The sequence below is a fragment of the Scaptodrosophila lebanonensis genome, unplaced genomic scaffold (assembly GCF_003285725.1).
Source record: "Scaptodrosophila lebanonensis strain 11010-0011.00,11010-0021.00 unplaced genomic scaffold, SlebRS2 tig00000043-arrow-pilon, whole genome shotgun sequence".
NCBI lineage: Eukaryota > Metazoa > Arthropoda > Insecta > Diptera > Drosophilidae > Scaptodrosophila > Scaptodrosophila lebanonensis.
Window position 1 is genome coordinate 14,247,596 of NW_022060545.1, and position 17,560 is coordinate 14,265,155.

The 17,560-nt window shown below is 42.3% G+C and overlaps 3 protein-coding genes across 4 annotated transcripts; 1 reads left to right on the plus strand and 2 right to left on the minus strand.

Annotated features, from left to right (window-relative positions):
- The first annotated feature begins 115 nt into the window (after nt 1-115).
- Nucleotides 116-3,698, plus strand: LOC115622650 (probable leucine--tRNA ligase, mitochondrial). The gene is made up of 4 exons (XM_030516658.1): nt 116-255; nt 310-2,095; nt 2,473-2,714; nt 2,777-3,698. Exons 1-4 carry the CDS (start codon nt 166-168, stop codon nt 3,260-3,262), a joined length of 2,604 nt encoding a protein of 867 aa, XP_030372518.1. The 5' UTR covers nt 116-165; the 3' UTR covers nt 3,263-3,698.
- A 342-nt stretch (nt 3,699-4,040) lies between these two features.
- LOC115622554 lies at nt 4,041-8,035 on the minus strand. Its single transcript, XM_030516523.1, has 2 exons — nt 8,007-8,035; nt 4,041-7,959 (listed from the first exon to the last, which is right to left on the minus strand). The coding sequence occupies exons 1-2, from the start codon at nt 8,033-8,035 to the stop codon at nt 4,041-4,043; spliced, it is 3,948 nt and encodes a 1,315-aa protein (XP_030372383.1).
- Nucleotides 8,036-13,641: 5,606 nt separating this feature from the next.
- Nucleotides 13,642-16,999, minus strand: LOC115622962. 2 transcript variants are annotated; one of them, XM_030517110.1, is made up of 3 exons: nt 16,709-16,999; nt 14,227-14,507; nt 13,642-14,158 (listed from the first exon to the last, which is right to left on the minus strand). In XM_030517110.1, the coding sequence occupies exons 1-2, from the start codon at nt 16,913-16,915 to the stop codon at nt 14,241-14,243; spliced, it is 474 nt and encodes a 157-aa protein (XP_030372970.1). In that variant the 5' UTR covers nt 16,916-16,999; the 3' UTR covers nt 13,642-14,158; nt 14,227-14,240. The 2 variants fall into 2 exon arrangements, with proteins under 2 accessions (XP_030372970.1, XP_030372969.1); XM_030517109.1 differs by having other exon boundaries at nt 13,642-14,507.
- Between the last annotated feature and the right edge of the window lie 561 nt (nt 17,000-17,560).

The following is a 17,560-nucleotide window of genomic DNA, read 5'->3' on the forward strand; positions in this document are numbered from 1 at the left end:
TAGCGCTGCCAGTTGATGGAAAGTGCTTCCCGCCAAAAATTTTACCGGCAATCAGCTGTGCTGCCGTCGCTGTGGCAGCACTGCTATTACGACTGCACATTTTGTTTCGTGTTTGTTATTTAATAGATGCGCGGTCCATTTAATTAGTCAATCAAAATAATTGAAATGCATGTGCTGAGGCAGACGCTCCATTTGCGGGCGTATCGTTTTAGCATCAGCAGCCGGCTGCTGACGCAAAGCTGCACAGGCCAAGAGGTAGGTGGAAAATACAGTTGTAGATCCATTATAAAGTAAAGGTTTTTTTTGTAGGTCACGGAGCTGACAAACGATGTAAAACATCGCATAGAGGCCCATTGGCGGGATAGCCTGAGTGGTGGACAGTTCAGTGTAACGCAGCCGTCGAATAAATACTACGTGCTTTCCATGTTTCCATATCCGTCGGGAAATCTGCACATGGGCCACGTGCGTGTTTACACCATAAGTGATGCAGTGGCGCGTTTCCAACGTATGTGTGGCAAGAATGTATTTCAGCCCATTGGGTGGGATTCGTTTGGCTTGCCTGCAGAAAATGCGGCCAATCAACGCGGTGTAGAGCCCGCCGCCTGGACGGAACAAAATATTGCCCAAATGAAAAAGCAACTGCAACGTCTGGGCTGTTCCTTCGACTGGAAGCACGAGCTGTCGACTTGTAGTCCCAAGTACTACAAGTGGACGCAGTATTTGTTCCTTATGCTTTACAAGCAAGGGCTGGCGTATCAGAATGAAGCGCTGGTAAACTGGGATCCGGTAGATAAGACTGTATTGGCCGATGAACAGGTCGATGACAATGGCTGTTCGTGGCGTTCCGGCGCCAAAGTGGAGAAAAAGTTGCTGAAGCAGTGGTTCATACGAACAAGCGCCTTTGCCAAGCAGCTGCTCGACGGGCTTGAAGATCCAACGCTGCGTGACTGGCGCGACATTATAAATCTACAGCGTCACTGGATTGGCGACTGCGATGGTTATGCCTTCACATTGTTAACATCTGCAGGAAATTTGCTGCGAGTTTGGACAACAAATCCGGAACATTTAAAAGATCCGGACGCGTTTATTGTGCTACGTAGCAATCACTATCTTTCAAAGGTGCCCAATGCAGATGTTCTAAGTGTTGAGAATCCTTTTTCCGGCACCGCATTGCCTGTTGTGTTTAGTAACGAACCTTCTTTTCCTTCAAACTGTGATGTTTACCTCGCAGCTCCCAGTTTTCGTACCCAGGACAAGGAGCTATGGGATATGTTTTGTTTGTCATTCTTGAATAACTCGGAGACGGCTTTTAATCCCGGAAACTGGGAGGAGATGCGCAGGGATGTTGTTCAGTCAGCGGCACGCCTCAATATTGGCGGCTACCGTGTCTCTTCGAAGCTGCAGGATTGGCTGATATCGCGTCAACGCTACTGGGGCACTCCCATACCTATAGTGCATTGCCCTAAGTGTGGGGCTGTTCCCGTGCCTGAGGATCACTTGCCTGTTCAATTGCCGCCTCGCCAAGCTGGAAAGGATGCCCTTAATTGCGCGTGTCCGAAGTGTGGACATGCGCAGGCAAAGCGAGAAACAGATACCATGGACACTTTTGTGGATAGCTCATGGTATTATTTGCGTTTCTTGGACGCACACAATGACGAACGCATTTTTGACAAAAATCTGGTTGCTGAATGCATGCCCGTAGATCTCTACATAGGTGGCAAAGAACATGCCGTGCTGCATTTGTATTATGCCCGCTTTATAAATCACTTTCTGCATAGCTGTGGATTGTCGCCCACGAGCGAACCATTCTCTCGGTTACTGGTTCAGGGCATGGTCATGGGACGCTCATATCGTGTTAAAGGCAGCGGTCGCTATGTGCGCGAGCACGAAGTGGAAATTGTGAATGCCAAGAAAAACCAGGCACTGCTTAAGGATACCAAAGAATCAGTGGTGATAAGTTGGGAAAAGATGTCGAAATCTAAGTTAAATGGCGTGGAACCTGACGACATGTTCAACGAGTACGGCACAGATACGACCCGCTTGATCATTCTTGGAGATGTGGCGCCCACTTCGCATCGCAATTGGTCCAGTGCAAGTAAGTATTGTCTTTTATGAGGTAATGTGACTGCATACAAAGCACTAACCAATCCTAAATACTAAATTTGATTACAAAAAATATGCAAGAATTACAGGAGCTACGGAAAATCACAATTATTATGCGACCCCAGCATCAGAAAAACAAACCTTCTTGATGACTAGGGATTCAAGAAACCTATTCTAGCTCCATCGGAGCCATTCTAACTCTGGTAGTTCCAACCGTACAAGAATGTATATACTTTGTACTAATTTTAACAATATCTTTTCTCTGAGTGGTTATTTATATTGGATAGCATTCTTCAATTTAGCATTAACGACTTTAAATTGTCTTAGGTTTTAATTAATTTCTGAATTAAAACATTACATTTCTTGCAGCCTTCCCGGGAATTCTCAACTGGCAAAAACGGCTGTGGTTAACGCTGCAGGACTTTCATGCAGCGCGGTCAGAAACTTTGCAGGAAACTGTGGACATTGGCAGTGAGGCTTTTTTGGCGGAAGATGCGAAACTTTTCGATGCGCGCAATTTCTACATTAAGGGAACGACGTTTAATTATCGCCATGCACATCAATTGAGCGTAGCCATATCGAAGATGCAGGGTCTAACCAATTCTTTGCGGGTAAGCATTCCTAATTTTTCACTATAGACGATATTTTGATTACTCGTCTTTTTTTTTTCTAGCGGACACCAAAACATGTGCAACGCTACGGAAAGCAATTCGAACGGGCGCTGGCTGCTCAAATTATAATGCTGGCACCCATGGCACCCCATTTTGCTTCCGAACTTTGGTCGAAGTTTGTGGCCGTACCTGGTCGCCTGAACGCCTCTAGTAGCGAGTTGCAGTGGGAACAGGATGTGCTGGCCCAGCGTTGGCCTGACATAGACGCTGCTTACCAGCTAGATCTGAGCATAAAGGTGAACGGATTCGAGAATTGTGTGATCAAAGTGTCGCGCACTCAGCTGGACAAAGTTAGCCACAGTGATGCTCTGGACATAGCCTTTAATACACAATCTGTCACCTCATATCTGATAGACAAGAAGATTCGCACTACCAATTTTGTGCTCTATCCCGGTATAGAGGCCATTCTCAATATATACGTTGAGAAAGTGAAGAAGTCGCAAAAGCCAGTAAATAGCAATGATGCAGACAAATTGTTGGTAGAGTAGGGGTTTTGAAAATCATTATACCTGACAATGAACAAACATACATTGGTATATTAGGAACTCCACTTAATTGTTATACTTTCAGACTATGAATGATTTTAATAATTAATCGTTCAAATTAGTGCTATTGAAATTTTAAAAATTTTAGACTAACTCCATAAAAAAATGTCTGAAAAGTCATTGGTAAAAAGGAACTTATGGCAATTTATTTATTAGTTTAATTGTATTTGTACTATAAGCCTAATGTTAAATAAATTTATGTAAGCCATAATATTGTGAATTAGTTATGACGCCCTAACAAACGTACTTGTATGATGAATGACCCAACTGGATTGGATGCATTTTAAATCGGACATTTTTCATATTTTTGTGCTCACGGTTTTAATGTTGTATAGCTAAAACATATCCTGGGTTAAAAGATAAAAAGTCGTTTAAATTACGGGTCAAACGCTATTTCATTATGCTCTTTGCGAATAGCATTTCTTTCAGTAAGAAGAAGGCGGACTTGTTTAAAATCGGGATTAAAATGTTCATTAGTTTTAAAATGCTATTTATTTTGTATGTTAATGTTAAATATATATAAAAATTGAACTACTTAGTTGCTTATACATGTTGCTTTACAAGAGAGGTTACCATTAGGGTTCGTTAAATGTAAATGCCTAGAATCGCACGAAAAACGGTTTGCTTGGTGCAGTATGTTGGTCAGCTAAAAGCGATGAAGTCTAAAAAATAGCGACTGTTTCCCATAGTATCTTCCTTCCTCCAACTCATTTAGTTTAAATCAATTCATAAGCTCACACATCAGGTTACGCAAGTAGACTTCCAGTTGGGTATAATCCAGTAGCGTATTCCGCACAATATCCAACAGCATGCTGGGCCACAAAGTCTCCAGCTTGTGAAGCTTTTCGACGGCATTGCAAGTGTTCTCTAGCATCAATGAGAAATGTTGGCGACCACGATCACGTGCGCTGAGCGCTGCACTAGGCGCTAGGGATGTGGCACCGCCATCAGGAGCTAAGTGTAATTGCTGCTGGTTGGTGGCCGTTGTTTTCTTCCATTGCAAAGCTTCTTTGCCCACGACAAGGCGCAGCGATTTGTTGTCTGGCCGTTGAAGCCACTCCTTCGGTGACATCTTGCTGGCTGTGCAGGTTTCATCCAGACGCAGACGTGCCAGCAGCGGCTGCAACATTACTTCCGGCATGGACCAGAGTACCAGGTCCGAAAGCCCGGCGTACATGGTATTGGCAGCCTCCACTTCCGCCTCTGCAACGTCTTGACCATTGAGCTGCTTGAGACCCCAGTGTGAAAGGCGATAGATAGCATAGGGACGCCAAAGTTCTTTTGTGGTAATGGCATTCCCCTCCTTATCGATCAGTAGTGTGCTAATCCCTTGCAGTTCTGCGAACGCATTTAACTGGCCCAGACAACTGATGTTTGTCTCGCGAAAAACAAAATTTTCAGCATGCGGAAAACGGACCTTTATCCTCCCCAGGACACCCACAATGTTGTTGAAGTTAATGTAACTGAAGTTCAGTGTGTGTACATCATTGGCCTTGGCGGGATTCCATTGCTTATCAATAAAGCGCAGGGCGCCTTGACCATAGATGTTCAGGTAGCGGCCACAGATCTCAATGAGATAATCACCTCCCTGTTCCCGCTCACGTTCAGCTGCACTGCTTTTGGTCACACTGATGGCGGCACTGGCTGTGGACTGCGCGGAGCCTGCACTACCTACGCCCGCACTCCCTCCAGCTGACGTCTTAGCTTGCACGCCATTGGAGGAACTTGAGTTCGTAGATGGCCCATTATTAGTAGAGACAGTTTGCGGCGTCGCTTGCGAAACAACATTATTTGAGGAGTGATTGGAGGCTTGTTTGTTGCCCCGTCCACTATTGGAGCTGCTGTTGCTGTTATTGCTGCTCCCGCCGCCGCCTCCCACAACTGTTTGTGAGCGCACCAAACTGCCCGGCATATAGCGCCTGCAGACGGTACCGGTCTTGCTCCCGCTATTCAAGTGCAATCCCATTTGTGTGATAGGTGCATTCGAGCCAGACCGGGCACCGCGATTTTTGCTGCTCGATGGCCGTGCACTGCCCGGGGCAGAGGGCAGGGGCAGCATCAGAGTAGCCGTGGGCGTCACTGCAGGCGACGTTGGCGATGTCGTAATTGGTTTCGTTGGCGTGCTCGGCTGCTCGAGTTGCTGCCCAGCTGCTGGAGGCGTCAGTGTTAAGGCGGGTGGTGAAGGGCTAGGAATTGCAACTGTTAGCTGTGGATCCAATTGAGCCTCCGGTGTTGCCTCTGCCATCAATTTGTTGGAATTCTCATCTATGTGCGGCGACTGCTTGGCTGAGCTACGCTTGCCTGCTATGCTGACGGAGGCGTCTTCGTTGTCTGTGCTGTAACAGCTGGAACAAGAGTCCACATTGGGCCCCAAACTTGATGCGTCGGAAGAGGCATCTTCATCAGGTTTCTTGGTGGCTATGGGTGGGAGTTTGGTGAAGGCATGGAGTTCACCATTGTGCGATTGCTCTACCGTCGCGCTCGTCGTTGTTTGCTCATCGCTGTTGCTGCCTGCTCCCTCATTAGACTCGTTAATCTTGGCCAGTTCGCTTTTTAGTTTCTTTGGACTGCGCATTGTGCCACGTTGTATCGCTGACTGCACCGACTGCTGTGATCTTAGCAGCTCCCAATTGGTGCGCGCGTTCGAGATGACCTCCTCACGCCGAATGCTGTGATACGCCTCTGATGTCCCATGCACCGACTGTGCTTCGGCGTGCTCCTTATGCTGTCGCCAACTTAAAGCCGCTCGACGCACTTGATCCGTAATCGGCATCTGACTGAGCGACTGCAGAAGCGGCAGGTAACTAACCAGAAAGGACACGCAGTCGCCGGCCAGCGAGACCGGGTTGTTCTCGATAGTCACCTCAAGCAACTTGCTGGCCCTAGCAATGCTTGCCATGTCGTCGACCTTGTGCAGCTCGTTATGACACAGCCAGAGACGCTCCAGTGCAACCAAGTGCTGAAAGCCATTGATGCGCTTGATTTTGTTGCGCTTGAGATTCAGTTCCTTGAGGCAGCGCAATCCGTTGAAGTCCTGCTGATTGATTTGCCGTATTTGATTGCCCGCTAGATTGAGGGACTTAAGCTGATGCAGGCAATTGATGCGATTGCTAATACTGGTCAGCTTGTTCCCATGGAGATCGAGGACACGTAATGTGCCCCGCAACGAGTTCAGACCACCAATATCTGTTATACGGTTCTTTCCGAGCAGCAAAACTGTCAGTGAAGGCAATCCATCCAGGTTGGCAATTCGTTCAATCTGATTGTCGTAGAGATCGAGAAAGACGAGGTGCTGGAAAATGTTGCCATAGCAAGCACTTAGGCTCAGCTGCTTGTTCTTAATGCTTAGCTGTTCAAGTTGACTTCCCACAGATGGTGGCTCCTCCTCCTCCTCGCCTCCCCCGCCCATTTCATTGTACATATGACTGGCCACGGAATCGGCACTGGAATCGCAGCTCTGTAAGTTGATGGCCGCCACTCCAGCGGTGGCCTTTAGAAGGGCGCGTCGTTGCATTAACTGATGCTGTTGCTTCATGGCCATGAGGCTACGAGGGGCCGGGCCGTAATTGGAAACGAAGCTCCTGGATTTCTCGAGGCCAATGCGCATGCGTAGCTGATTCGGGGCAGAAGGCGTCAGCTGTGCTTGGGTAAAGTTATAGCCTCTCTGCAGCAGGCTACTACGTTTCATCAGCTTGGGACGACTGGAACTGCCACCATTAATGGCCAGGGATTGAGTGGTGAAGGGACTAGCAATGGGGCTGTTGGACTTGGGTGAGAGTCGACTGCCATTGTTGTTGTTGTGACATTGGGAGGTGGCACGTGTCAGGCGGCCATTCGAAGTCGATCCTCGCTGGTGGTCATTGTGATCCGCATGATTTCTGCCATTACTGTTGCTGTTGCTCTCAATATTGCTGTTCGTGGAAACTGGACGCTGTGGTGGTGGCGCCGGTGGCGGTGGCAACTCCTTGGGTATGTGAAAGATATTAATGAGATTATGTTGTAGAGATAAGAGACGTAAATTTGGCTCCTGCTCGAATATGGGAATGGCTGTTAGTCCCCTCCGGTCGTAATTAATGCGATCAGGAAGCTCCTCGCGTTCCTTGATCAGACGTTGTATGCGACAAATCCCGTTTGCTTGGGGCGTGACAATCGCCCCACTTACCAACGTCCCACCTGTACTTCCCACACAAGTGGCCGGCGTGGGCGGCCCCCCATTGGATGTGACAGCTGCAGCAGTTTGTGGGCGACAGGAATTGGATGTAGCCGACGAACTTGTGGATTTTGAGCGCTGACGTGTGATGATGGCAGGGCGGGTGCGCGGAGGTAGACGTTGCTGTCGTAACTGGGCGGCTGCAGCATAACTTCGCCTCAGTTGCTGTTGTTGTTGTTGTTGCTGCTGCTGCTGCTGCTGTGGCTGAGGAGTGGGCGAACATTCCAGCACAGAGCCCACCACCAGCTCCTGGGCCAGACCTGGAGTCGGGGCTGGACTGGCGCTACGCTTGTGTATGACATTGTGGCTTAGGGTGCTGTAAGAGCGACCAATAGGACGCCGGCGTAACCTTTGATTAAAACTAGGAACAAATGGTTCGATTTTCAGCAAAGATGTTTGAGGTAAATAGGTCTGTTGTTGTAGCGCAGTGCTAGTTGTGGCTGTTGTTGTTGTAGTTGGTGTTGCTGTTGTTGTTACTGTTTTTGTATTAGTTGCCTCGTGCTCATTGTTTAGCATCGACTTGTCGCGACATTTTGCCATGGACATGTGAGGGCGGCGCGTTGCATTTGTTGTTGCTACTGATGGTGTTGTTGTTGCTAATGTAGCCCCTGCCGCTGCTTCCTTGACTTGGCTTTCTGCCTGTATTTCTTCCACTTTTATGTTTCATAGTAATAATAAATCCGAACACAACTCAGCGGGGCTCTTACACATTTTGCAAGCGGGACACATTCTGTGCTTAAAGGAACCTGAAATGCAAGTGTTAGGCACATTAATTGTTTACCGAATTTTCTCAATTCAAACTCATTTTACTCCAATTCTAAATGGATGTTATTTGTAAGTATTTTCTTGGTTATTGATAAGTCCGAGCTGGACTGAGTTTTTTTTTTTTTGCCCTTTACGAACAATAGGAACTCACTCTTCTTAAACACCGTATAAAGCTTTCCAAATGCAACTCCAAATAATGGTGGCTCTTCAAATCAAGGTGCTTAGCATTGCATAATATCGGATTGGTGTGTTGGCGTCCTTGTGCCTCTTGCCTGCAAATGCATTTCAATTCGCATTTGTCATTGGCGACACATTTAATACTCACCCACAACCTTTTACCACCTTGCCGAGGAATGTTGCTTACTCGATTTGCGCTTTGTTTGGTTATCTAATTTGGCATTGCGAGCTGTGCCAGCAGCGGCAACCATCCCAACAACAAAAACAACGGAAGCAGGAACTGCGACAACCTTGCCTGGCCTTATGGATTATGGATTAGTCAATTCGGGCTCAGCACGACTGCACCTCCACTTGAAGAGCTCATATGTTACGGTATAAAAAACACTTGTTCCAGTCCGTGTCCGTGTCCGTGTCGCTCGTGGTTTTCAGTCTTTTGAGGTATTTTTCGAATATTTCGTACGTTATTGGCTGTTTGGTCTACGGGCATGTTTTATTAGTTTGTTTATTCGGGTTATGCATATGTATATATGCATGCATGGGCCGTTGCTATAGACGTTCAGTTCAGACAGCTAACCGACTGACTAGCTGGCTCACTAGCTGCTATCTCGTTCCCTTCTTTGCGTCCATCCCGCTCCCACCAATTACGATTTTCCCTTGGCTGTACTCAGAGCAATTTTTTGTTATTAGTTTGTTTATTTAAAGCCTCTCAGTAAGCAGACAATCCACCTTCTTCTACACATTTAGCTCCCATTGTTATTATTGTTGTTGTCTATTCGTTGTGTTACTAAACATACCAAACAAAACATTGATAGATCGACCTCCTGTAGAGCACTTCAATGGGTTCGGTAGGCCTTATGGAATAATTTGAAATTTGAATTAAATCATGTGAAATAAAAATACGTTGTTTATATCGGGGTTTTAAAATATGTATTAAATTTAAAATAAACATTAAAATAAAAATGTATCAAAAAAAAACCCAGAAAAAATTTAAAAAGTTGTGCCCTCTCTGGTCATATGGACTGTTATGTAACTTGGCGATCAACTGGGAACTATTCGAAAATAGTCCAGATGTAAACAATACCTTAATAAATTTGTATTTAATTATTTTTCCTGTAAATGAGGGCATTTGTTTTTAAATGTTATTATAACTGAGCTCGTTAGTTGAAATTATAATGCATAAACTTTCTGAATTGTGGTTATATACATTTATTGTAATTATATATTTTATACATTTTTTGTAATTAGAATTTATTCTAAAGAGATTATCAAAATGTAATGCGAATTCCTCAAAGTGCGCTTTTTAGCACAGATTATATCATTATTTTGAGGAGTATAAACAAGATTTCATAGCTCGGCCTCATTAAAATGCTCATAAACGTATATATAACAATTGTTATCTGTTAACTTGTTTTCATTCGACTTTAAACCCTTTTGGGTAAGTGAGCTCAGCGTTCACCTTGGCCGTCCAACTATAACAAAAGTCATTTACATTGGAAATACATTCCGTGGCTGCCTGTTCCACTACTACTTAGTTGTTGTTGTTGATGGTGTTGTTGTTGGTCGAAACAATTTGATAATCGCACGCAGTGCAAGACACGCACAAAATTGTCTGCTGTCATAACGGTTGCAGGTGACGCCGACTTTGAGTGAGTGTGGTTGTAAGGTTGTTGCAAAAGTCACAAACACCATCAGGACAAACTCATACACGCCTAAACAATTAGCACACGCCACAGCGTAGTCAAGTCTACGAAGCGAGAACATGAAAACGCCTCTGCTCATCGACTTACCAACTGTCTGTGGCATGTCTGGAACTGTGTAGTGAGTGGAATTGTATATACATATGTATGTATATTGTACATATGTATGTGGGTGTTGGTTGCGTCAAGACAGCATGCAAATCAAAGCCAATGCAACAATTCAAATTTAATTGTCCCCACACAGAAAAAAAACCTTCGTCGGTATTTTTTGCACGTCAGTACAGGCAAAATTCGAATCGGCAAGTAATAAATTTAAATGCAAATTGAAATATTCTTTGGGAACTCTTTCAAACCACACTTTGAAATTTGAAGAATAATAGATGTGTTCCTAAAAATCCACTAAGCAATTTTGAATTTGTATTTAATTTGTTGACATTAAATTGCACAAAGTTAAACAAATAATGCTCATATGTACATACATACATACTCATACATGCATTTATTGACATACCCTTTTATCAATTTGCATTTGGACTTGTGTTCACGAACCGGGAGGTCCTCGATTTGTCATACTAATCAATAATATATACATATATTTTGAGGGATTAGACAATCCTACTTCTGTGCAAATATTTGTATTTCAATAAAGTATACGAAGGCTGTCCAAAATCTTCAAATGTTTTTTGACGACCGCCGATTCAAAGTTTGTGAGATATCCTAAGCTCAAAATTGCGCTTGGGGGGCAGACTTTCTAGTAGACAAACATAGTCAAGTGTGTTGACTATGATGGAGATTATGTTGAAAAATTTTTAAATTGTTAATTTAAGCCGTTATCCACCATAAACAATGACAAAATTATTATTATTTGACCAAATATATCAATAAACACTAGAAACAAAAAAGCACTTAAAATAATGACGTAAATTATTATACATAAATTATTATATATGTATGTAAACAAAAACTCAATATTTTTAACAAAATTATTAATAAGAAATAGAATTAAAATGAAACCTTGAACCTGCGTTATGATGTACAATATAAAATAGAAAAAACTGATTAAATCTGTATTTTTTGATATTCCCTTGGTTCCTTTAACTGATTTTCTGAACGAGGTTGCTGCATGAGGTTCCACTGCTACTGTCTTTTTGAAAGGGGCAGCTCGAGTAGCCCGGCCTGAGCTTTTAATTGCCAGTTTTATGCCAGGCTCGTCTGACAGGCCAATAACTCAGCTCTTGATTGGCAACCGGCAATGCGGCTCAGCAGAGGTGCATCTCATCCCTATGGCCTGGACACATTTATTGCTGCGTTCAATGAACTTGTCGTCTTCAACAAGTGTGGCCAAAGTAAAGCTTCGTTGTGGTTGCCATGGCAGCCCGAACGGGCCGCAACCTTACGCAATTCTGCCCAATTCAAACACCACTAACAACCAACAACAACAGAATGCCAACAGGCAGCGCCCCCAGCAGAGCCACTTAAAGTTCATGAAGAGTTTCAAGTTTAAAGTCAAAAGCGTTTAAAATGCAGCTCGCGTTCGTCATGCATTTTATGCATTGATGATGAATGGCTCCGATATTCTTGTGGCTGTGGCTGTGGTTGTTGCTACTGATATTGGTATTGTGGGCCATTAATTTTGCGGAAATTTGCATGGGCTGGTCTTTTATTTATAGGCCACTTTTAACAGTCGCTGTGATGAGGCGACGTCAGCGTTAAGCAATCGCGAGCTATGTAGCTCACACATGAGTCTGCGATTGCGAACATTCATTCGCAACACTTTCGCTTTTGTTGTTGCTCTTGAGCTTGTGCTCATTATCTCAATTGTTGTTGCTAGCTGCTGGCCGATTGTCGGTGGTTGTTGTTGTTTACTTTTAAATAATTGCATAGTGCCTGCAATTGTCCCTGACCGCAACACACACACACACACACAGACGTACAAATACATACAAAGGCGTTTACAAAAGCCGACAGACAGACGGGCAGACAGAGAGACAGACAGAGAGACACGTTGATAAATTGCGCGCATAGCAGAAAAACGCGCTTATTACGCGCCCAGAAGCATCCACTCCCCTTCCCCACCCCACCCCACCCACACAACAGCAACAACAACAACAACTCTGCGATGATGGTGCACACAAGTGTGCATGTGTCATCATTAGCTTTTGCTGGCCGCCTTGGCCTCCACCCCCCATACAGCAATTTAATCAGCCTGGCAGTGCGCAGACAAGCTGATAATACCGTTATGAATAATTTACAGCACACACATAAAGCGCGCATTGTTGTCGCTGTTTGTTTTTTTTCTGTTTCTGGCTTTATTTATAATTAATATCGCAGTGGCAGCACCATTAACAAGAAGAATATATTTGCGCTTTTATTGTTTTCACTTTTGGCATCGGTATTTGTGGTTGTTGTTGCTCTTTACGCCCTTTTGGAAGTCTGCATGTGATCCTGTTAGCCTTTTTATTTCGGCTGGAGAACATGTTACGTGCTATTCTGACGACTATTTGTGGCACCGAGCTTAGAGTCGGAAGTCAATTTTCTTCGAAGACGAAAAACAAATTATTCTAACTACTTTTTTAATTATCTGGCCCATAAGCTGAAAATGATTTAAATAATTTAGAAAGCGAAAAACTTGTTTGTGTGTTTGCTAAATTAATGAACATTTTCGTCAGCCGTTTGCGTTAAATAATAAACATACATCTTCCAAATTAAAAATACCAGTTTATTCAATTTTACAGTTTCTATAATTTATACATATACATATGTATGTATATAATTGATTAACCTGACATATTTTGAGAAATTCAAAGAGTGTGGGTGTATTGGAAAAAAGGTAAGCTTGCCGATCGAAAAATTATCCTCCCAAAAAATTGATCCACATTAGTATGTAAAAAGTGTAATAGGAACTCAAAATAAATTTTTTTTAAGTATGTATGTATTAAAGTCGGAGGTAAAATATCAACAAACACGTATTACTATGAAATATGTAAATATTCAAAAATTTTCTGTTTATCAACTTCATGTTATCAGTAGATTTGTCTTCTTCTATTGTGTGTTATTTGTATTTTTTTTACGCAATAAAGTAAAATTGAACATTTTGTTATCAAAATTGCTCTTAGAAGAAGCATCTTCATCAACAATAAAAGCTTTTTTTTTTATAATAAACACTCAGTAATAGGTGCGCTTACTATTTTTCATAACTCAAGTACACTGGATTCTTCGTATAACCAATTTTTCCCCCTATATCTCTTTATATATGTACATACTAGTATAAAAGAAAATGGCATGTATCTTTGACACATCTTCTCAGAGTGTCAGTTATGAGACATATCAAGAATAAAACTTACTGATGAAGGAGATCCCATGCAATATTGCCCAACATTCTTGTACATCTTGTGTTCAAAGCCAATCTACTTAGTATTATTATTAAAATAAAAATACTTAGAAACCATCAGAGATATTTATTACTTGCATTAAAAATTGATCGTTAATTAAAAACATAAAAACATATTTAATTACATTTAGCATAATGGTTCTAAATAATTTGTATTTGTATTCGTTGGAAGCGTTTTGCGAATATGCACTATTTATTATTATTTAGTAACATTTTCCTGAAGGAGGGGGGTCAAAAATAACCCCAATCGTACACTTATTGAGGATTAACTGGGCCTGCTTGGTTGAGTGGCGAGTAACTTGTGGCAACCGCGGCCTACTCTTCTGTCACTTTCAGCCATTTTGTCAGTCATTATGTGCAGGCAGTACTCACATTCAGAGCAGACCCATTGAGGCGGCATGTCAAAATCAATGTCCGTAGCGGCAAGTGACCACAAAGATTGCGAATGCAACTGCGGTCGCTGCTAATACCTTGGCAATGGCGACAAAGGCACCCGACCGCAGCAAATTTGTCTGGGGAGCTATTTGTTTGGTTGCACATGGCTCACACCAGACGTCTTGAGGTTTAAACATATTTTTGGTTTGGATTGAGGGTTAGGACTACACGACATGACAAGAAAGTGCAGTTTTATGATACTATACCTAGAAACATTTGTTCACACACATACATATACATTTGTAATTATGACGCTGGTTCTTCTGGCAGCATCAGCTCCGATCCACTGAGCAGGACCCCCGCCACCGGCTCCGCGGCATTGAGAACTTGTGCTACATGTGCTTCGTCAATTGTGCCCTTGAATATCAAGGGGTATGGCCATTCATGGCATATTGTGGGACCATTGTAGTTACGTAATGTCTCTATTAGTCTGTCCAGGCGCTCCCTTTCAATACAGTCCGCATTGAGAGCTCTCACATCATCCAGCAATGCGGCGACATTGGACTCGAGAACCTGAAAAATGCAAATGTGAGAATAGTAAAGGTGTGAAAAGGGGCCTGGCATAGGTCAGCGAGCTAAAGGGAATCCCATAGTGTGAAATCTTTTCCTGAGTATGATTCAGTTCGAATCATAGCGCTACCATTATCGCATAAAAGCATGATTTAAAAAATTATTTAAGTCATAAAATATTCTGTTTTAGTGGTCTCATATAAAGAAATATCAAAACTGTCGTGCTAGGGCCAAAACTGCAGTCCGATTCGCAACATAATAAAGTAAATATAAAAATTAATTTGTGAGAAAACGCTTTAAGGATCAGCGATTAGTTTTTGGTAGGTATCAGAAATCGCCTCTTAATCTTATTAGGTATATACATGTATATTGTACATTAAATGGTGATGTTGTGATTGTGATGTTTATTTGTTTGTTGAATAAACTATTATTTGCTCAGTAAAATGTCCTTCAGAATAAGATCATATCCATCCAAAGTAAACAGAAAATAACGAACAGAAACGCTATAATACTATACGAATATTAAAAGTTATTTCTTTATGAAGTAGTTGATTTTTTAAATCAGTAGAGAAATCAACAAAATTCTAAAAATTCGTAATATCGAAAATAGTTTGGTGTCATTACCTGACAGCTTGCCAAAATCAATATTCCCTTTTACTGCAGGGTAAAACGTAGTGCGAAGGTGGAAATAGATTAAGCGCACATTAGCATAGCTTACTGAAAATAGCTTATTTTGCTCGATTTGTGCGACAGGTGTCGGATGGCCAAAGCTGCGACAGAGGCGATGTATCAGTTATTGATAGGCGACTGTCAGTTATTCAGTCATTGTCTTTCCGTTTGAGGTTGATATGTTCAGCAAGCGTTGACGGCGCTGCAGGCTCAGATTTCAAACACGTACCCGTACGTCGCTATTGTCGTCATAATGTATAGTATATGAACAGTGGCTGGTCAATTAGCCGTTCAAGTCTGAAATATGCCCTGAACCGCGCATGCTAAGCCATGTAAATAAGTATAGCGTACAAAATGAAAGCGCACCCGACTGCACTAATTAGTGGCCCAAGAAGTAGCCACTGCACCGCTGTATAGATTGTTTGCACGCATGTCCTCAATAGAAGGCTATAATTGCATTAAAATGTAAAAATTTGTGCCACAAACGTAAACAGACGTGATGTTAAGAGCTCTCGTTGAGGAAGCAACAAGTGAATGATTTTTTCCAAGTTTGTAATACACAGAAAGAAGAATGGTAGACCCCATGTACATACATATATGATAAGCATGACGAGACGCATCCGAATTGCGATGTCAATCATAGCGCCTGCTTGTCTATTCCTACTTCTACACTCTGTTTTGCTTTTTAAATATACCAGCAATACCACAACGTGGGTTTGTTCCTGAGTTGGCACTCGGTTCGAACCACGTCGCACCATTATGACAGAAGCATAATTAACAAATCTCAAAGTTATGATAAAATTTAATAATAGCCAAGTCTACTTGCGACAGATCTTAAAAAAATTTAAGATTTAAAAGAAAGACATAAATTAGATGATATAGACACATTTGTTTGCGGCCTATGACCATGAAAGAATAAGGCTATAAGGCACGGTGAAGGGTATCTAGCATAGACGCAAAAAAATATAGCTTCTTCATTGGTTTATAGTGATAAATGTTCGATGTTTTGTTGAATTCATTCATTTATTCCACACCTTTAAAAGTGATAGTGATTTTAAAAAGACTGAGATCAAGAAACAATTTGTATCTTGACTTTGACAGTTTTTTGTAATCATGTTTATATCACTATAAAATCGTAGACAAAGAAACTTATTCATTGTTAGCTAGGGACGCCAATATGTATTGTTCAAAATAATATGTGGTGTAGAGCAAACAATGCAATTGCCCAAAAGGTTTAACTACATACTCGTATACACATGGCGTATGGGTGATGTCCCCACAGCGAGAATGTGACGAGTGAGCAACGTTTGTCATATTTCTGTGTTTGAGCGCGGACTTTCAACGACAACTGGAAATGTCAATTATTGTTGACCGACTGTCTACTGACTCTCTCTCTCTCTCTCTCTTTCTCTATTTCTGTTTATCTCTATCGCCTCACTCTTGAGACCTAAATTGTTTTGCACTCGATTGCGGTGTTAAATCATTTTACCAGAGCTTTGAAACACATAATTATTTCAACTTGTTGGTTCAATTACCAAAAACTCAATATGCAAATTAATAACACATTTTAGCACTTGACGCACGCGACCGCGCAAATTTTCGACTGTGCACAGCAGACGTCGACGCCTTTCCATGGCCGCACTAATTACTGTGGGCGATGGTGTCGGTGCCGCTATAGGAGGGGGCGGGACTGCTCTCGTTTGTGATGTCATGGCGTCGAGTATATTTTTATAGTGGACCATCCATTGGCAACACTTTTCTAAATATTTGACACTGACGTCTTACATAGCGCTGATTATTACAGTTTTTGTTTCTTTTAATACTATAGTATAGTATACAACGGCCCGGCCTTGTTTTATATTCTTTGTCGTCGATTCGTTTTCGCGGCTGCTCAAGCGCAGCGCTCAGCGTCGACTGACAGTCCGTCTCTATACTCATATGTATGCAAGTTTACGGCACTTAGCGGACGTTTTGTTTACGTGCGTCAGTAGTAGACTCACGCGACGAGAGCCCAGTCCCCCTACTTACACTGGTCTACAAAATTAAACAAGTATTTGCAAGCCGGTTCTACATACTTGTACATATGTATAATAGTATACAACAAAGAGAATCCAAATAATTGGATCCACAATTAATTTAGTAATGTACGTAAATAAAGAGACACAATTATCTTCAATATTTCAGTAAATAAATTTTCAAAAATGTTTTTAAATAAGTAAAATAATAGGAAATCAGTTTGTGTAGAAGAATTTTTGTTTTTTTACTCACCAAACATATTTATTGCAATTTATTTATAGACGTCTATCATTAGACAACCATTTAACGTAAAAAAAAGTTTTAAATTTTTTCATATCACACGAGTCTATCCTGATACAGATATATGAAAT